The 21,620-nt window shown below is 38.0% G+C and overlaps 1 protein-coding gene across 4 annotated transcripts in view; it reads right to left on the reverse strand.

Moving 5' to 3' along the window:
• Positions 1-18,811: 18,811 nt before the first annotated feature.
• LOC124056268 (SLIT-ROBO Rho GTPase-activating protein 3-like) overlaps positions 18,812-21,620 on the reverse strand; it is a 31,798-nt gene continuing 28,989 nt past the window's right edge. For all 4 annotated transcript variants that reach the window (XM_046383519.1, XM_046383518.1, XM_046383520.1 and 1 more), the window contains one exon: positions 18,812-21,404. In XM_046383519.1, coding sequence (XP_046239475.1) covers positions 20,940-21,404 — 465 coding nt within the window. In that variant the 3' untranslated portion in view covers positions 18,812-20,939. The remainder of the gene's footprint in view (positions 21,405-21,620) is intronic.

A 21,620-nucleotide genomic window follows, 5' to 3' on the forward strand; every position in this document is an offset into this window, starting at 1 on the left:
TTAAAAGGTTTGCAGTGTTGGTCAATGCTGGATCAGTGACTCCTACTGGTGAGGGCTTGCTGTGAAATGTTCTGTAAATGTAGCAACTGAGAGGAGGTGAATCAATGTTCTGACTAAGGTCAACTGAGGGGTCGCCAGCAACAGGGACTGAAACGAATGGAAACTGAGATCCAAATCTAACCCATGTCTGTGACTTTAAGACCCCGACATGACTGAGACTGATTTGACCACAGCAATGCTACCCAAACTGCAGCCAAATATCAGCCACATCGAAGCTTGTCATAATAGTAAACTATCTGCATTTTCCCTTACCTGTTATATTTATATCTGGAACTTTTCCCAAAATATTGACTGGATGTATGTGAACGATAAACTCAGGACTTCTTTCCCATCTGAAGATCAAGTTCAGACCAGAGCAGAACTCTGTACGGATATGATCTCACACAGAGGTCATATTGTTCCCACCAAGAAGACGTCTTCAACAGACTCATTGGGGATTTTGGTTTTAAAACATCCACTCTGTCAGTCCTGCTTGCACCACATGATGGTTTTAAACACGCTGACACAGATTATTTGAAAATAACCAACCTGAAATGGCCTAAACCCAGTGCTTTGCCAATATCCAGAGAACTCTACTTCAGAAATCTATTGAAATAGAATTATTTACCACTGCACACAGCAAAACATCTAAAGCACACACACTCTTCATTATGTTTGTGAGAAACCTGCCAGAACCGTATTTCAAAAATTGGGTATATACAACCTAATCTCTGACTCTGAATCAATATATACCCGGTTACACCACACACCACATTCACGTCGCGCTGTAGAGCATACAATGTTTGTGGAATATGTTTTTGTTATTTAGCCGAGCAGCACAGATGAATTATATAAGCTCAGCAGTTCTAATACAATGTGATATAGAAGTGGAAAATATAGGGCAAAATATCTTGTTTCACACAAATACCTTAAAACACATGGGTGTTACAGTGATGAGGTTTCAGTCTTGAAACTGGCATGTAAATAGACAGATCCAGTGTTGCAGTTCGGACTGCATAAACTGTGCCTGACACTGATTCAAGCGCGATAGGCATCTGTATGCATCATCAGTTCGTCAGTATATTTTAAAATCAAGCTTGCGTGTTGTGACAGTCGTTTGACTTGGTGGTGTAAGTGTGGAGACATCCCGCTGTGGGGATGCCTGAGCACATGAGGGTCACTGCAATACAAGGATAACAAACCAGTGTGTTGGTACAGCTGCCCCGTGGTTTCTGTGCAGTCACACAGGTATAAACCAGCAGTCACTCTCTTGTTCCTAACCTGAAGCATGTGTGTGGTGGTGGAAGGGTCAGAAATCACATGCAGAACTAAATCATGTTAGCGTGACTAACACAAGATTTGTGTGAACACGGCCAACCAAAGCAAACCCCGTCTCTAAAAGATGATCTTTTTTCACTTAAAATGTGCCTGTTCTGTGTATGATGTGTTAAAGGATTGTTTTGTCAGTTGCTTATTTTTTCTCACCGGTGCATGTTTTTCACATTTTAGAGTTTGCCTGTAAAGTTTAAAAAAAAAGTTTTTATCAAGAGAAATTAAAAGAAGTTTGTAGTTGCTCAAAACCTAAAAAAAGAAAAGTAGTTAGCACTTAATTAAAATGTTTAAAGTTCTAGTTCTTAGACCATGTTGTTTGTTCAGCTACGCCTGTGGTTACTGGTGGTAATTGCAAGTGTTTTTGAATAACTTTGGGTGGTGAATTCCATTTTAAGTGTGAAGTAGCTACTCTGACCAATATTTAGAATAAATCTGTTTACAGTGCAGAAACGAATGATGAGCTGAGAGGATTTGTTGAATTATGTTCGTTCAATAAAAATATAGAAAAGCACAGTTACTTCAGTACAGGCACTGATTTCTGCTCATGTCATTATCCACCTGCTGTTCATTTGCACTGTTTACCTCACCTACTTGCACTATACTTTCACCCTGCGCTACCTCAGTTTTGGACTACCTCCAGAACCATATTTATTTTACTTATTTTATTTTGTTTTACCTTATTCTATTTGATTTTATTTTATTCTACTATTATATGTTATTCGTTACGTTCTATGTATGCACCAATCACCAAGACAAATTCCTAGTAATGTGAAACCTCTTCACTTGCAATGGCAATAAAGACAATTCTGATTCTGATTCTGATTCTGATTATCATTAATGATGACGCTGCTCCCAAGTGTCTCAATGGGCACCAAAGATTCAGTATCTGAGCAAATGTGAAATATGGTCACAACGTTCAGTTTCAGTCAAAGAAAAGAAAAATCTGTACATAAGTCTCTGAACGTAATCCAGGCAGCGATTGCATTGACATCACTATGTAATTATTATTATATTAAACAATTCACCAATAAATAATCCCTAGGAGACTGGATTGCTGCTGGTTAGCATGCACAGAACAAAGGTCGAGGAACTGACATCTGCAGGGATCATAGCCATATTTAATGTTAGCCTAATGATTACACCGTACATGCTTTTCCTGCTATGACATGTTTAAATGTCTGCTGTGAAAAAAACAATTAAAATGTTAATATTTTCAGCATTGCTGAATCTTTTATTTAGCAGAATGGATTTAATGTTCCTTAACCAAAACACAATTCTCCAGGAGGTCCGCTATTCACCTTGTACAGTATCTCTTTGAAGCATATTGGTTTTGAGATGTATGTGGTTATGTGTCACACTAATCTTGAATAATTTGCCTTTGCACCATTTGTGCATGTCTCATGAAAACTGTGTACAAATAAAGGACACAAGTTGTGTGGGCCCCGGTGTGACATTACGTTCTTTAAACTGATGGGAATTTATTCCTGCAGAGCTATTAACAAAGTGTAGCAAAATATCTATGACTTAAGAGGCACAAAAAGTTTTTCTCATTAGATCTTCAAAAGTGTGCAAAGACTTTTGGCTAACTCAAAAAATAAGCAATCACCTTTGTTTTAGTGCCAACAGTTGCACACAACTGCTCCAGCATGTGGACACAATTTAAAGTAACAAGGATGAAAGCCAAGTCCGCAGAGAATCCATAAGTCAGCAGTGTATGCCACTAGCCTCTGGCACTACCCGAGAATCGCATACTACTCTCGGCATCTGTAACATCTGCAGCTGAGCTCAATTAATGGAAAATCATTGACATGCATGCAAACAAAGAGTCTCCATGCTACTTTTCGCTGATGTGCCTTTTGCTGAAGTGTGCTTTGTCAATGAGCTCTTAGCTCTGTGGCATAAATTAGAATCACAGTGAATCATTGCAGGTAAAATTCAGTGGAAAAGGACTTTGACTGCATCAGAGCCTGAAGATTTTCCTCAAATGTTTGAATGGTTTATAAAACATTGTAGCTTATAGTTTCCCATGCTGCCTAACCTTAGCTGCAGAAGTAACCCCAAATTGTCACCATTTGTTTATTTGAGGTCAATTTGACTTGAGCTAAGATTATACTCCTCCTGAGTGAATTTCACTTCAAGGTTGTGTCTTGTCAAACTGAGCTGGTGATAGATTGAACCGGCCTCTGCTTGGTTCAGTCGCCTCAGTTAAAGTGCTTGCTCCTACCTGTGTAGAATGTGTGATTTCCAAATTTGCTTTTAACAATTCACAAATTTGGCAATATATAACCTGACAATTGAACCCTATATCCTATTCTGATAATAACAATCTTTCCCCAGTTGTGTTAAGTCTTAAGGAAAAATGTAGCTCTCCTAATTACTTAAATTAGGCTAATCATTGAGCCAGACTCAACTTTTTGCCACATAATGAAGAGACATCATCAGGCGAGATGCTGTGCTAGACAATCATATCCATGCAAGTGCACATTTTTTAAGTGCACAAGTTTATTTTGTAACATCACAGCATATTTCTTTGGTTTACAAAGAAAGATAAATTAGTTTTGACTATAAAAGCATGTCTTTGAATATTACAAACCCTGATGAACCCTACTATTTAGGGTGATTTCACACCTGTAGTTCAGTTGAGTTGTTCTGGAACATAAGGAAAAATGACACACTGCTGCATTTTAGTTCTGATCCAGGTTCTTTGCAAACAAACAAACAAAATAGAAAAAAGGAAGTTATACAGACTGACAGGTAAGTTGTTGCTTTTGGTCATTGCCATCCTGCATCAGTAGCTCATCATCAGGACCTACACGGAGAAGTCAAACTCCAGAGAGTGACAGAAGTTTATACAGCACTTATGTGCTTCTGTATATATTTATGTTCTTTGGTGTCACAAAGAGCTCACAAAGAAATAACAGATTATAAGCATTAATAGTATTGCTGGACTAAAAAGGGACTGTGTGGCATGAATAATCACAAACAGGTAGAGACAGAAGCAAAATGAGATATCTTACAAGCTAGTAGATTTGTTGCCATGGTCAAAAGAAAAAAGTGACGTGGAGTCAAAACAGAAGATTTTTTTTTTCTTTTTACTTAACCTGCCCTCAGTGCTAGTACATAAAATATCACTAAATACATACCAACACGTTTGTAATAATGTTAATATCTATGCAACCTTGGGTTTAAAATCTGACTGGGGCTCTGTTTTTTTCTGCTTTGAGAAAACACAAAATCCTAACAGTATTGTGCTCGACTTTCTTACATCACCATGCATATATTCCTGAGAGAGGTGCCTCCGAGAACAGCTGGTGCTCAGTTACTTGGTTTACCTGACATTATGAACACTCGTATTCTTTTCTATGCCATAGTTATTTCCCCCAGGGCAAAAGGCACTACCCAATAACTCTTATTTTCACTTGAACATATTTTGAGTTGAGTTGTACTATATTCAGACTAAATATTGTGGTACTGTTAAGTGTACAGTGTTTAACTATTTGGAGAGCAGCTGATAACAACTTTGAAAAAAAAATCCCTCTTTTTCTCAGTGCTTGTCAAAACTTCATGGCGTCAGTCCAATTTTACATTGTTCTAGAATATTCTGATGTTTTCCCCAGAGTCAGAACATAATCAAAACGGTTAGGGTGGGTGTTGGTTGACCCAGACCAAAAATATGTGAAAAGAATATACAATAAATCAGTGTTATCTTTCATATAATATTATGACAACACATGTAATGTTGTGGGTTGATAAGCCAAAGTTCTGTATGGTTTGAACCATGATTTTCTCGTTTAAGTTTCCATATAGCTTAAAAAAAGATTTTCTGTGTATGACAATATTACATATTGTAGTTCATCTTTTTCCAAAATTTTACAGAGTGAACTATTTAAAGCCAAGACATTGTTTTTCTATGGTTGCACCATTGCCTTAAATGGAAAAATTCCATGTACACATTTATGACACACATCTTTGGAAATGTTGGGATCTTAACTGGATAGGAGCAAAACAACAACAATGACAAGAAAAAAACAACAACAAAAAACATGTGTATAAACAAAGTTCAGCCAAACAAATAAACTGCATGCAACTACAACTGAAACAAATGTTGTATAAAAATCACGTCATAATAACATTAATGTACCGTATTTTCCGGACTATAAGCCGCTACTTTTTGCCCACGCCTTGAACTCTGCGGCCTTAACAACGATGCGGCTAACCTATAGATTTTTACGGGCTACCTGCCCGGTGATGCGAAGAGGAAGACACTAGTTTTAAGTGTAACTTTTAACAGTCATTCTGCGCATCATGCACACACCCTCATCATGTAAAACACTCGAAGAAATGCATATGATGCAACTTTTAAGTTAAAAGCAATCGAACTGTCTGTCCAAGAAGAAAATAGAGCTGCTGCACGTAAGCTTGGCGTAAATGCATCAATGGTGAGACGTTGGAGACGGCAGCGTGAAGAACTGACGCAATGCAAAAAGACGACAAAAGCTTTCAGAGGTAATAAAAGCAGATGGCCTGGACTTGAAAACATATGTGATGTTACAATGCAATACAATACATATAAATACAATACAATATTTTTTTCTTTTTAAATTTAGTGTGTTCGGCTTATACTCAGGTGCGTTCTGTAGTCTGGAAAATACGGTAAACCTACATTAACACAGTGTTTTAAATGTGCAATGAATTGCAGACAAAGAGAAGTCAAACATCTATATTTTTATGGACCAGACAAACAGTAAACAGTAGTTAACACCATGGAATGATCTTTTGGTACATCAGTGGGAAGATTTTTATCAGAATAGCTAAAAATAAAATCCTGGGGGATCTGTGGCACGCTCCTTAACGCAGACTGATTAAATTTTAACAGGAAAATTCAATTTACAGCTCACATTTTAGGAGCAAGTGGTTAATCTTCAGTGAAATCTCAAGGTCTGCTACATGTGGTGCACATTACTCTTCCCATTTATAGCCTTTCTTTCAGTGAGGCTGTTTCATATCAACTTCAACTGTCTCAATTCAAGTAAAGAGAAATGGTAGGCTATGCAACAAAAATATCTTCATCAGTGGAATAATTTAACATATTTTTGGAAATATGTTCATGTGCTTTGTTGCAAAGAGTAAGATGAGGTGATCTACACCATACTTACATCTGTATGTTAAATGCAAAGCTAGACCAGCCAAATGGTAAGATAATTTATCATGAACTCATTGGCCAAGAATTAGTTCCAACACGTTACTTCCCTTAATATTACAAATTTTCACATTTTGGCTTTGTTCAAACTGAACAAACAACTTCCCAATCAGTGAGCTTTAGAGGTACCAATAGACAGAGCCACGCAAACGTTAACTTTTTGCTTGTTTCCAGTCTTTATGCTAAGCTAAGCTAACAATCTGCTGGCTACCTTCATGTTTGGCACATAGACATGAGAGTGCATCAATCTTTTCATATTCCTGAAAAATAACCAGAAACAAGAATGCAATTAAAGTTTTGTTGCACTACAATTTTAAAAAAGACTCGGTCTTAGCTGGTCTTAAGTCTCAAGCCAGACAGCCTCTTTCTGCTTTATCCATCTTTCCTGTAATACAGTCCAGTTTAATTGACAAATCATACACTGTGGCAGCTGAATTTACTGTGTAATAGGCTTTGAAGAAAAGATATGCTGATAATGATACAATAAACACAATAATAACAGTATGAAATACAGCTCAATTCAGTTTATACCAGCTAATGGCAGGCATGTTTTTGGATCAGTATCTGTGAGCTTACAGGCAGGTTTGAAAGATTTGTTACTTTTTGTCAGCACAACTCATACAAGCAAACTGAGCAACATCGTCATGATTTAATTTAAGATTTTCTCATCAAGTCTTGTTTTGATTTTGTGCCTGTAACTTATCACCACATCAGTGGAGGAAATGAGAGTTAGTCACAGGCTGTTGTTATGTTTATAAAATGAAATGAGATAGCAACACACAGAGGAAATTACAGTTTATGCATTGACTGGGATGCCTGGAATGTATTTGAATCATCTTCTATGCCACCTTTCACACTTGTTTTATTTAAATACGCTTTCCGACAAACACTGTGTTCAGTGAAATATGTAAATGCGTGTGAAATTATTTCCAAATCAATTACATACATTTGGTGTCCCCAACAATATTGTTGCTATGTAAAGCAGGATGTACATATTACTATACTGTTGATGAAAATAATTCACTAAGGGAGGGCATTAGTCCCAGACCGAATGAGAACTTTTGTTGTTTTAAGGTTCACTTGGTCGTAAAACAAAGAAATTAATACCAGACCTTCTCAGCTGTCAACACATATAGTAACATAAATAACACATCCACTTATTCAGCTTGGTTGTGATGAAAGGTAGTTGACAACTGATTTGTGTATGTTTCTATTATCTGCATAAGTACGTTAAAGTCGGATGTTTTCTTTAGATATGGTATGATTGGTCAAGGACATTTCCACCAGTGACACTCAGGCAAATTAGCTCTGAAAATGTTTTGTCAAAGATGAGAAAACATTTTTTAGGCCTAGAAAAGTAGACCAAAACAGAACTCATAAAGGAATGTGCTCTGTACAGTACATCTTAAGTGAGTTGAGGGAGAGGACAATTTTTTTCCTTAACGTTAATTCACAAATCTGTATTTACATAGCATAACAAGAGTCCTATATCCTAAAAGTCATACAATTGATGCAATATTAACTTCTGTTAATTAACTTCTGCTTGAGGATACCAATACAAGGGTAATTTTTACAATGAGGTGTTTTTGTGTGTAAATGACCAAGAGGTATAAAAAGTTTTGAAACTGGTCCAGTAGGTCATCTCTGCTCTCAGCCTCGAAAATGGCTGCAGTGGCTGCAATGTAATTGTTGAGGGCAACTGTGCCTGTCAAAGTACATTCACTAAAAGTGCTTGTTTTTGCTGCTGTCAAGCTCAGAGAGTTATTCTGAGTGTCGGTCAACCTCATGGAAGCATTTTTGTTAAAAGTAACATCCTTTTTGTTTAACCAGACACAGTCATTATATCTATCTGTTCAAAGTCACCAGACGCTTTTGACAAAAACAGGAGCAGAAAACAGGAGCTCTTGGTCAACCACTTCCTTAGTTTATTTGTGTTATTGTCTAAACTTATTGTTTTAACATGTTAGCTGTAAACTAAGTTGTTCAAACTAACGTTTCTGTACTATAAGATGGTCTCTGAGAGAGATTTAACCTTGCTTAACTGTATTCAATTCTTCATTCTTTTCAGAACAACTTTTTTATTATAAATATTTTTTACACATGACAATTTACCTTCATTGTTTGCATATAACTTTTCAATTAGACACCTCAAAAGAAAGCCGTTCTTTGATTTACACAACCTCCTTCAGTTAGCATGCAATCCTTCGACTAAAGAATAAATCATAACACATTTTAAGTTCCTGTTTCATGCATTTCACTGGGTCTCTTCCCAGCAGATCCCTGCAGACTGGTGGTCATTTCAATAAGTAAACAAATACAATAAGCTTTTCCAGCTCTGCATCTTTAGATCCTAGCAAACATATTGGACACTGATCATTACCCAAAAGCTCTTTGGCTAATTACAACCACACCACAGTCGAAGAGTTCACATAAATCTGAAGAGAGCACCACTTCTTAGCAGATTTGTTGACATTATCTACATCTGACATTTCTGCATGCATAAAAAAAAAAACAATAATGAAAGTTTATAAATGACATGAGATTTAAAACTGTTAGTTTTCTGCACTTGAACGTAGCTTGAAGCTGCAGATTAGTCTCAGTGTTCCCAATGGTACTAGAAAGGACAAAAAAACACCCCTCTTCCTCATAGCGAGATAGTTTGTGCATCTTCAGATCATCAAATGTACAAGTCATAACAATGTTCTGAAGCTGATCCACTGTGTCATTTCTCCAAACAACATGGCATGAGCTTTATCTGTTATATAACATGAGACAAATTATGTCTTCATAACATTTCTGGGATGAATTTGGAAAGTGCTTGTCGCTGCATCTTCTGTTTGTGTCGAGGAAGTTTACATTTTTGGATGCGTATGGAGAAGCAGTTCTGGTAACAGACTCCAAATATTTATATGCTGGGTAGGACAAACTGTTTGCAAGGATTACCACTGTATGGTTATTTAGCTGTAATTATCTAGCTGTAATTTGATGCCTCAGATTTTCATTATTCTCCCCCGTCAAGTGGTTGAAGGAGGTTAGTTATCAAAAGGGGGGGAAGAAGTTAATCATCATCTGAAAAATTCAACAAGTTATTTTCCTCAAAGCCAAGAATGCAGCGTTGGCCCACATAGTACTGTGAGTGTCTAAACTCGTCCCTCAGAGCTTTATTACCCATGAAACTCTTGCAGCTTGATGCCACTGCCACTGTCCACTGTGGCTGTCCACTTCATGTCCACAGGAAGAGCAGAGGCTAAGCAAACAAACAAGCCCCTGCTTCAATATTTTTGTAATACATTGCATCTCAAATGTGGGAAAGAGATCCTACATCTGCATCTCATATTAAATAAAGACAGCTGATATCCATGAAATCAATACTGGGAAGCTCTCAGCAGTGTAATGTAGTAACAAGGCTTCAAGCTATTCATGAGATTTACAAAGCTCTATGCGTATCAAATCTCAATCTGTGCTGCTCCCGGCCATTTACATAAGAGACACACTGGACCTTAGACTTGAAGGACAGAAATTCCAATTATATTTTAAACAGATGGAAGTAAGGGAGTTCTCATGCAGTCAGATAACCTCAGTTTCAAAATGTGTCAAACCACAGTTTATGCTAACAGTAAAGCTATCTGCATGCATGTTGAAATGGAGACTGGTGTCTGCCCCTGACCACATTTCGGCTTCTGAGGCAACAGCGTTTTCCTGAATGATCAGTGAGGAAGTATCACCTTAACTCATTTAGAAGACACTTGACCTTTACTTCACAGTTTAACAGTGATGGGTGAAATAGCCATGCCTACTTAAGCAAAACTAACTGTTATAAAGATCCACCAAGTCCAAATAATAGACTTTTGTATTATTGAACATTTATCTGAGTGAAAATTAATAACATGAGCAGCGAATCAAGAATCAAAGGTAAAATCATTCATCTTAAATAAAAGTAGAGTTTTTCCTGCCAGGTGAATTTTTTCATACCCGTTGTCTCTAGCTTTGAGCGTTTGGTGTGCAGATCAAATAAAAATCAAGATAGATGAAATGGGATATTAAAAAATAATAATGGAGAAAATGAATGCAGAAACATTTTCTACAAAGCAACAAGCTAATACAACATTGACATATAATATGTTTATTTATTATTTATTTATTAATTATTTTTAGCTCTGTTTTTTCTCTGTTTTCTCAACTGCTGAATATTTAACAGTTAAATACTCCAATGAGTTCACCAATCTGCTGCTAGTTTTTGTCTGCCTGCTGTTTGGTGATGTTTTGAGGAGAGCAGAAGAACTCTCATCAGTGTCAGAAAAGGATGTGTGAGGACTGGATGAAGTGCAGCAGACCTTAGTTGATCTTTGCCAGCGGCATTGCTCGATGAACTTAATAGATTTTGTGCTTGCTTTGATGTCTTCAACAAAGAGTCAGACGTTAAGTTTAGTGTGCCTCCAGTGGAGCGGCCCCTGCCAATATCCAGCTTTAACATTCGTTCTGCTGACTGAATAGGAAATTTGCTGGGCCTGGTAACATCCCTGGTTGTGTTTTAGAAATATGTGCTAGCTAGCCTGCTAGCTGGTGGTATTACTGATATTTTTAATGGATCACTCTCACAGGAGAGGGTTCCCACCTGCTTCAGGAAAGTCACCATTGTCCCTTTGAGAAATTTGTTCTCCTGTACATTAAAAACAACATCCCATCAAGCCAGGACCCTCACCAGTTTGCATCCATAACACACAGATCCACAGAGGATGCCATCTCAACCCCCTCTCCAGAATGTTGTTTGTTGATTTCAGCTCAGCATTCAATACAATATCCTCCATGAAACTGTTCGGAAAACTTAACATTCTGGGTTTTGAGTTCCACATTCTGCAATTCGATAGTGAACTTCCTCACAAACACGACCCAGACAGGATTGGCAGCCACACCTCCTCCACTCCAATGTTGGAGCACCCCAGGGCTGAGTCCTCAGCTCCCTCATTTTCACACTGAACGCATGAACATGAACAGAACTCCTTTGTGAGGCATGCAGATAACGCCACCATCATTGGCTGGATTATAAATAATGATGAGAAAAATTAACAATGAGCAGGTTGATGCACGGAGAACAATCTACTGCTCAAAGTCTACAAAACTGAGGAGATGATTGTTGACTTTAGAAAAAAAAGGGGAAAGACACAGACAATGTCGAGATCAGTGGAGCTGAGGTGGAGGAGATGGTCTGTTTTAGGTTTCTGGGAATCAGCATCACAGAGACTTGTTATGGACATCACCCAGGTAAAGAAAGTCCAGAAACAATTAGAATTCTTAAGGTATACACAGTCAATGTGAAACATGTTGCTTGCAGTGATGATCTAACAGAAAATCACCTCAATCTACAGCTCCCCTCACCAGAGCTTTATAGTGAGTTATAGTGAGAGCTAAAATGTTTGAATACTGGACTGAAATTTGCCAAGTGTCTACAAATGGACATCTAATGAAAGATTATGCTACTCTGCTACTGCTGGATATGTAAATAAGCATTTGCTCACCATAAGGTGATGGTATGTCAGTGTTGTGTTCATGACTTCTTTCACTGCACCCAAGGTACCAAAACATCTATAACCGCAGTTTAATATAAATAAAAATGTACAGCTTGAAGTAGGTGTTCAAACAATTAATACCATACAAACTATCAATGAAGCATTTGCTTTTTTTTATTATTTATTATTCACTTTATTATTGAAATTAAGTGCTGTGTCCTCCACAAGGGTACAGAGTATCCTGAAACCAGTTTCTCAACAATAAGGCAAACTTAAGTTAGCTTGAAAAGTTTTCATTTAACTTTGAGAGGAGAATTATCTCTTCATATCTAAATCTATCCCTCTCACCTGCAGGACACAGATAACCTGCATTTTTCCATGAGCGCATTAGTTCCACCAGCGATAGATCCTGAAACTCAGTGAATGAGATATTAACCACTCTGACCTGCCAGGAGTATTTTGGCACTTTTACGTCTGCCTCCGGTCATCAGTTATTATCTGACTGTTTTTTCTCATATTTCCTCTTTGGGCCAAAATTCCTACTGAGAGATGTAGCTGATCGGAGCCCTTCTTCTTCTAACAGTTACCTCAGCACTTAGTTGTTGCTCGTAATGTCTAGCAGAGCCAGGGAGTAGATGGGAGTGGGGTAGCTCACCCCTCCATGTCCCCTTGATTGGAAACAGACACCTGGATGTATTTACCTCTTATACAGTGTGGGCAAGAGGAGCTTGGGGCTACATCATAGGACTCATTTCACTCGCATTTAATTTCCAACTTTCACACGTAGGTATGCTAGAACAACTCAGTATTTTCAACTTACAACCTGACTTCTTATAGTTTTATGCCTTGCAAGAATTTTATCACATGTTGTCCTCAGTTGCTGGTAGTTCAGTAATAGTGCTCAAAAAAGGAAATCATTTTTTCCTCTGCCTTGGCTCTTCAGAGCTTCCAGGTGTCCTCATAACTTTCCTCTTCCTTCATGTGTCCTTTCTAATTAGTCTGAACAGTAGATTTTGTTTTCATAAAATGTACTCTTCTCCTGCAGTTAATTTGAGGTCAAAGCACCAGTCTGTGTTGGTGACATGAAACCAGAAGAAAACACTCATGTACCATGTGCCACAAAAGCTTTGCCTTTTATGTTAAATGAGTCTGTCCCTGCCAGGTTTTCACACTTTCTTCAGCTCAGAGGTGCACATGCATGAGCCAAAAACTGCAGTTCTTGGAGTGACCACTTGAGGCTGACTTCAAAAGCAAGTCGATCTCCACAGACCTTACATTAAAATTCCCAACTTCACAAAAGATTTTTTTTTAACTTTTATATAACTTTCTTGTTTAAATTATATTAAGCCTTAAAGTTATGCTACTTTGAATGACAGCTAGCCAAGAGCTGTCTGCAAGGCCAGTGGTTTCCAGACTATTTTAGGTCAAAACCCCTATAAATTAGACAGAATGACACGGTCCCCCATAAGATAAGACTGAATCTGTGCTGTCATGGTGGTGTCATGGCTTTGGCTGCAACACTAGCTTGTGTTTCTTTGTTTTTTCTCTGCCTCCCTTGTGTCTCCTCCTCCCCTGCAGTGTGTGTATGTATGTGTGCGTGGATTGTGGGTGCGGCGTTCCCACACCTGGTTCCTGGTTACTCTCCATACCTGTCTTCAATCAACTCATCGACTCGCAGTTTAACAACCCTAGCTTTTTGTCTATCCATTGGCAGGTTCCATTTTAAAACTCAAGGTAGGTATGTATCCCATCAAACTCTCAAGAAGAGTGCATATGTAAGTTTTTACTCATGTGTTTACAGTCAAACAGAAGAAGAAGGGCCTTTTGTTTAAAAATTCACAAACTAAAGGTGATAAAATTAGTATGTTTTATCTTTTTCAGTATGGCACATCTTTTTTCACTTGGTAGAAGACCTACCAGACTGAAAACATTTCAGTGCAGGACTTTCTTGTTATTGTGTTTAACTGTCTTGGCTGGATTTTTCTTTTGCATTGCATGTGATCTCTGTCTGGTTGAAATGTCCTTCAGAGCTCTTTGTTTAATTAAATCAGCACCTCTCAGAGTCCCCCAGACTTTTTCTGACCCTTTTTTTAAGCCTGTTAAAACATAGCAGTTTTTTTGCTGACTTGCATGATTAAATCAAAGTTAAACAAATAAATACACAACAGAGGAAGAATTTCAGTGTGCCGACAGGAGCTTCGTGTTAAGGCTGACCCAGTCAGCCAGTTAAGGAGAACAGAGATGAAATGTATAATATTCAGGCATACTCCAGTAGGGAGTGTACCTGCAGAACACAAAGACAAGGTAACAAGACACATGTTGGCAGCTGTTCCTGAACATGAAAATCATCTGAGTTATTCTGTTATTCTGACCACCCATGAAGTATAAAATACATCCTTGACAGGGGAATGTAACATGATCTACTTTATATAAAGTCTGCATTTCAGGTTATTCTAACCCCTGTTAAGTGGTTTTCCAGAAAAACATTTGGTTCTAATACTCACACAGGATATAAAAAAGGACAAATTACTGTAAGTAGCCGACACTTACTGTATGTAACGTCCAATAAATGAAAAGGATCATTAAGGTAAATTACAACACTATCTGAGGCATGAACTATTTTAATAAAAATGAACAAAGTTAGCAAACAATCTGCAATCTGTCAACCAGTCAGTGTGGAAAATAAACAATAACAAGAAACAAGAGACTGTTCATGGCAAAAGTGTTGCTAAATATTTGAAGGCAGTGGTACACTAAAATGTACAAAATATTTGTTTTAAAATCTGTTGCTGTTGTTTGACTTGCTTAGTTGTATTCTGATATGCAGCAGGCACAAACAGGATTGAACGTCCACGCTACTGATGTCGTATTTTGTCAGGCTGCATGTTTGTAAGGTATATGAAGTGTAACAGTGAGCATACAGGAAATGACTTAAGTAAAAGTTTGATTTGAATGAGTCACATTACATGGTTGTTCTGTGGTCATGGTTGGTCATCAATTAGTTCAGCTCAGTTGAAACTGTAGACCTCCAACAGGGGGGTAAATTTAGAGAACAGCACTCAAACAGTATATAGCAATTTATGCATTTTTAACAGAGCTGTTTGTTTCATTGTTCCATATTGATTCTTTTTTTTTTTTTAATACAACTTTAGTGAGTCATATCACATATAGCAGCAGATGCTTGACAACAAAAATGGAAAGAGTTGGCAAGTTTACATGCAGACAAGCTTAATCGTTTCAGTTACTTTTATTTCCGTGTGTGTGAATCACTTCTTCCTGTCAGGTTGAACTTGTAACAAATGCAATGATCAAACAGAAACATGGAGTTAATCGCATTTATGACACTGAGCTGATTCTGGGGTATTTGCACCACCAAATGAACCAGCATGGACTGAAAGAAGTTATTCAAACCGGACTTGGTAACATGGTTCATTTTCTTACATAAACACTGTATGCAGCATAAAATAGTGGTGGTAAAAAGTGGTTAAAAAAACAAAGCGCTGGAGGATATTTTTGATCACATACAGTCTATTTAGTTTAAATCACAACATGAGGGATATCATATGCACTCTGATAATAAGATTAGAAACATCTGACCCTCTTGTTTCATATTTGAAGCACATTATTTGATACCAAGACCTGAAATGAATTGTTAATGTGAAGCTGTGAGCCAGTTCAGTGAGCATTACAGTCTTGACTCTTAGCTGCTTGTTGACTTTGGATAAGCATCTTATCAATTAATTGCATGCTAAATGACCACAATAGGTTGCATTGAATCATAATTGGTTTATTTAACACAGGTCAATAGATCAGGCAAACAGCAACTGGAATCTACAACTCTATGTCTTTGTCAAACAAACTGTGCAACAAACACACGCCCACCTTTGACAAATACACAAACAGACCTGATCAAACCAGGAATAGATTTGTTAGACAGTGAGGAAAGGAGTGTGCATTAGCAGCGTTTACAAATTGCATGGCTAATATATGGAAATACTTTATCTCTTTATCTTGTGCTCAGGCCAAATTAATCTCATTTCATGTCATTATCTTGGACTGCGGTTCCCAGGATCATCACAAGATAAACATGGTTGTGAGATGATTACTTGAGTATGAAAGCATAAATATCTAAATTTTTCTCCCAGGAAGTTTGTTTACTTTTCAGATTTTGTCCAATCTTTGTGCTTTTTTAATGAAATATTTTATATATTTACCCACTGAAGCCTCTGAACAATCTAACTGGAGAAAATCACTCATCAAATGCTCACAACTCGTAGACACTGTGAAGAGGGGGCTCCCAACGACTTAAATGTTCTAGTTGAGCAAAAAAAACAAACAAACAAACAAAAAAAAACATTCGTCCGGTATGATAAGATGATGCCTTAAGTAAGTGACACAAACTGTTGACTTATTTTGCCCAGCGAATGTGTACATTCTGAAATGCATTGTATGTCTGCATCTGGGCCATGATGATAAGACCATGCACTACTCCACTACGGGAGGGTGGAAGTAACATATTGCATCGGCAGTCAGCCAAAACAAGTTCCTGACAGAATTTTTGTATCATGTATCCCAAGGACAGAGATACAGTATATTGGGAAAAAAAATACACAATTAGAGACATTCAAACTTGTTCCCAGTGAGTTTCATCTTACCAGAGTAGTTCTGCACCCTCATAGGGACTATTGTTTTCATTCCCAACTATTACTGAGACTGTGGCAATGTTGCTGTTTCCACTAGTTTCCCTACTAATGGCAGTAATATCTATGCCAGAAGCATTGATTAAGTAGGAAATTAAAAGCTCCTAAAAACAGCGTGGGAGCTTTTAGCCGAGGGTCATGACTCTAAAGTGTTAATGTTACAGAATAACAGCCTTTATTTACTCACGTGTATTACAACCTTTGTATCTTAATACTAGGAGATCAAAGTGATATATTGTTTGGAAATACTGAGAGCACTGATACCACAGTACCCAACCTTGTGTTGGCTGAGACTCTGGTGGCCTTACTAATCACATCACATCACATCATGAATGAAAAGGCCTTTTGAACTAGGAGGTCACAGCCAGGAAAGCTGGGTGTTAGTCCACAGGTGGCCTGTTCCCTCTTGGCAGCCATTCAGGCCCCGAGCAAAGTCATAATCTTATTATATTCCCACTTTAATCTCAATAAACACGCTTAAATGAATTAAACCTGACTCTGCGCACCGGGCATGGAAGAAATAAAACAGTCAGCCATAATGACATTGATCAGGATATGGGAAACAAAGCAAGAAGAAGAAGACCAGGTATGTCTGTTTTAAACATTCACATTCAGCTCTGCTTTATGTCTTACCTCTGTACCTTAGCTGTAGATAATCTGTAATAATCAACCATTACTCAGTTGTTTCAGTTCAGGTTTTCTCTCAGGTGACCTCCACGTCAGCAAGTCGTCCAAGTAAAATGATCAAAATGTGTGGCTGAGCTCGAGGATGGAGGGCAACACACGACTCAACGAAAACGTAAGAGCATGAACTTGTTTAAAGAACACTGGCTGAGGTGCTGTTGTGACATGAGACATGTTGTGTATACTGTGTTTCCTCAACAATAACAAGATGTAAGGAAAACTAAACGAGCAGCTCTAACAGTTGTATGAACACGTCTGTGTAATGTCTGAGCAGATTTAATTTAACAGTCTACAGAACACTGAGATGGAAACTGTTGTTGGTTTGAAGACATAAAATGTATTGTACTCCACATCTGTTTTGCAAGTGAGCAGTTGAAAGTAATTATGCATATTTAGCACTATACATAAGAACAATTTTGTGGTACATGAGTATGTTCATATTCTGCTATTTTATAATTAGTTGTTACTGACTTTTCAAATCAACATAAAATGAAAGACAAACTGAAAAGCGAAAGGGAAATGTAAGTGCTTCCCACAGTAAAAGGCTTCGTTCACCGAACTTACCAAAAAATGAGACATTTTCCATCAGTGAGTGCATAGTGAAGTACTTTTATCTTTGTGCTCCAGCATGACAATGCCTCCATCCACAGGACACAAGTGGTAACTGAATATTTCAAAGAGGTATGTAAGAAAAATACACTACAGTGACGTTAGAAGACAATGCTTTTTGCTTAGGAGAAGTTTAAAAATACACCGCTGCAAGTGAAGTCACATTACTGTCCACAAAATATACTTACATTAGTAATACTTACAAAGTAAAAGGACTTATGCAGAACAATTACTTCTCCATTAACACCATCCTCAAAACACCAAATAATGACATTTCTTTTGGAAGACGTGGTCCTGTAATAGAGATCCACACACTTGTAAAATCTATGCTTCTCTGTAGCCTGCTCTGGTAGCTCATGGTGCTTTTATTGTGTTGGTATTTCCTTTATTTTTTGCTGTTACCTAAGAGTCTTGTAACAGCATGTGAATGAAGCCTATGTCGCCCAGTAGGTGGCACTGCAAAACCACTCAGGTGACTGCACTGGTGACTGAACTGGTTTGAATGACGTCAGAGTCTCTTATGTTCATGCAACTGGTCACCACAGATGTTCAGTGAAACAAGGACATTCAAGATAACTAAAGAGCAATAAGTCATTATTCTGTATATGGAGACCATGTTGCATGCATTTCAAGTAAATATACAAGACCAAGTATCACTGGCCAGTGTTTATCCTCAGCCATCTTTGTTCAGCGTTTTACATTTTTATTGAACATCACGAGACAATAAGATGAGACATTTCTGCGAGGTTTCATTGATTTATTGTTTTGTTAATGTTTGTGCAAGGATAAGAGTTACAAAAATCTACAGACTAGACATGATAATATATCCTGCTCCTATCATACAATGTTATTTATACAAGTATCCTTTAACAGTATGTATATATTCAATCCAATGTACCTATTACACTTTAAAGATATACTGATCATCCTTATAAGACAGACAACAAACACCACCAAAAGTAAACAAGCTCATCTAAACACCCACACAGCCTTAACTGACCATGTGAAATCTAGACATTATGTAAGCTTCAATGATACTGATGTGCTATATTATGTTTCTAGTACAACTTTGTCAAAATGAAAACACAGAACCTAAAAATGCAGCACAGTTCCCTGTAAAGTTTAAGTGCATTAGTCACTTGAATTGTAGGAGAACACTTTACATGTTTTTTTGAGGTAACACAGCTAATCTTTTCAATATAGAGAGATGACTATATCATTTCCTTGCATTAGTTAGAATAGGCGACATGTCTATAATGTTGACAATAATCCTCAGTGTTCTCTGTAACTGTAACACCACAGCCTGGATATGAGATTAATGAATGATGCAGAGATACAATTTTGCTTGATAAGTTTCCTTTTCTACTGTGGCTTGAGAAGTACCTACATTTTGGAACAGCTTTGAAACAGTACTGACATGCAGTAAACACAGTCAATGTATTCATCAAATATTGTAGTCACAGTGGGTTTGTAACAGTCGTGGTCCACTGGTGAGGAAATGCATCCAAGAGTGGCAGCATCTCAGGTTGTTGTTGATTGTGCTGCTGCACTGCCACCAGTTAAGCCTTAACCCAGGCTGCTGTACAGTGAAGACTGGCCAGAACACAGCTGTGCCATTTGTTTTAATGACAAAGCTGCCTGAAGTATTTGATGTCGATCAATCCCACACACTCACTCAGTAAAACTCACAGTGAGTTTTACTGGAGCGTTTTGGTTTTTTTTTTTTAAACTTCTCCCTCTCTTCTTGTAGAAAAAAGTGAATAGAGCAAGAGAGATACTGGAGGATATTGCCATTGAGTTTAAATCCATTATGTGTAGGATTTTGTTAGAATTTCAGCATGTATTTTTAATTCTACAAAGTTCAGTTGTAGAAAAATTTGTCCTCTAATAGAGTTGTTAACTCCCTGGCATCTCATAGCAACTAGATGAACTGCAACCTAATGCAGTTCTACCCTTGTTTTACCATTCAGCTATGGGCTGTGTCTGAAATCACTCACTCACTCACAGACACTCAATAGTTTGCTCTGTAGTCAACAATAATTTGAGACATCATTCTGTGTCATCATTAACAGGTGTACTGTCACATAACTGTAATTTTCCGCCTCTTTAAAATGTGGTGCACTGTGGGATTGTTTGGCACAAAAGTGTTTACATGCCATGCACACTGCTTTTCTGTTCCACTGTTCAGATGTCAATTTTCCACCCAGAATTCAGATACTCAAATAAAATGGCAAACACTTAATTTAGTGCACTACTTAGTAAATAGAGACTGATTTCACATCATCGTGGTGTCAACCTGTTGCTGGAAACCCGACGCTTGTTGGTATATGCTTGCACTTTTGGGAAAGACTCTCTAAAGAAACTGTCAATATAAATGGTGCCCAAGGAATTGCAGTTTTCATTGAGTGAATATTAGATTTCTACATTGTTAGTGGAGAAATATTAGTGGTGAAGGGTTCCCTCAAAATGGAACATGAAACCAGATAAAAAGTACAGGCTTACAGCATATTTTGTAACCTAATAACATATGTTTCATTGTCAGATTTCAGTAAACAGAAGTATTTTCCAGTGCATCCCTTTTTTTTTTTTAATCCAGCATGGCTTCATTCAGCATGGTAGCATTTTATAAAACTATTCTCATGGATTTAAATCGTATTTCTGTGTAATGTTGTAATACAGTACATTAACTTGTCCACCAACAAGTCAACGTGTGTTCACAAAGTTGTCAGAAAACAGCAGTAGCCATCCTACACTATATAAGATTAGTCTTAAATATTCATCATACAGAGCAGGTGTCAGTGTGATGGTAATCACAATCACTCTGTATCCACAATGTTCTTCAACCACTTGACTTGTGACTGATTGGTGCTACATGTTACCTTGTTTGTCTGAGGATGAGGAGGAAGTGGATGGTGATGGGGAGGGAGGTTTTGGAAAGACCCGGTCAGTGGGAGTGATGCCTGGGCTGCCGAGACCAGACGAACTAGAGCTGCTGGAGCGGTGTGGTCCCTGGCTTTGTCCAATCACAGGAGCAGGCCGAACGGGTCTGACAGGCGGGGGCCTTAGGGGTGCATTCGGCCTACGTGCTGACAGAGCAGGCTTAAAAGTGGTCATGGTCTCGGAGGAGGAGCTGCTGCTGGTACGTCTCTGGGCTGCATCTGGATCCCTGATCACCATGGTGTGGAGAGGGCTGCCAGGTGGATCCTGAGCTCCACTGGGGTGTTTGAGAGGCTCCAGTGTGTCCAAAACCACATCAGGGGCGTGTTTGGCTACATTTTGTCGTTCCAGCTCACGCAGCTCATGGAGAGCTGTATTCATGGTTTTTTCTATGTCCTGTTAAGCATGAGCAGAAGGAAAAGGAAAAATTATGTTGAAATTAACATCAAACACAAGGGAGAACAGAGTGGATATTCCTCTGGGGATGCAGAAGCCTTTTCAAAATGTTTGCCACCCCCCTCCAGTTCTACAGTTTAAGTATGATTTAATCATTTCAATTTCTTACTCCCCAGGCACTAGAGTCCAGATGTGTGTGAGTGACTGTACGAATGA

The sequence above is a fragment of the Scatophagus argus genome, chromosome 3 (assembly GCF_020382885.2).
Source record: "Scatophagus argus isolate fScaArg1 chromosome 3, fScaArg1.pri, whole genome shotgun sequence".
In the NCBI taxonomy this organism is placed as follows: domain Eukaryota; kingdom Metazoa; phylum Chordata; class Actinopteri; family Scatophagidae; genus Scatophagus; species Scatophagus argus.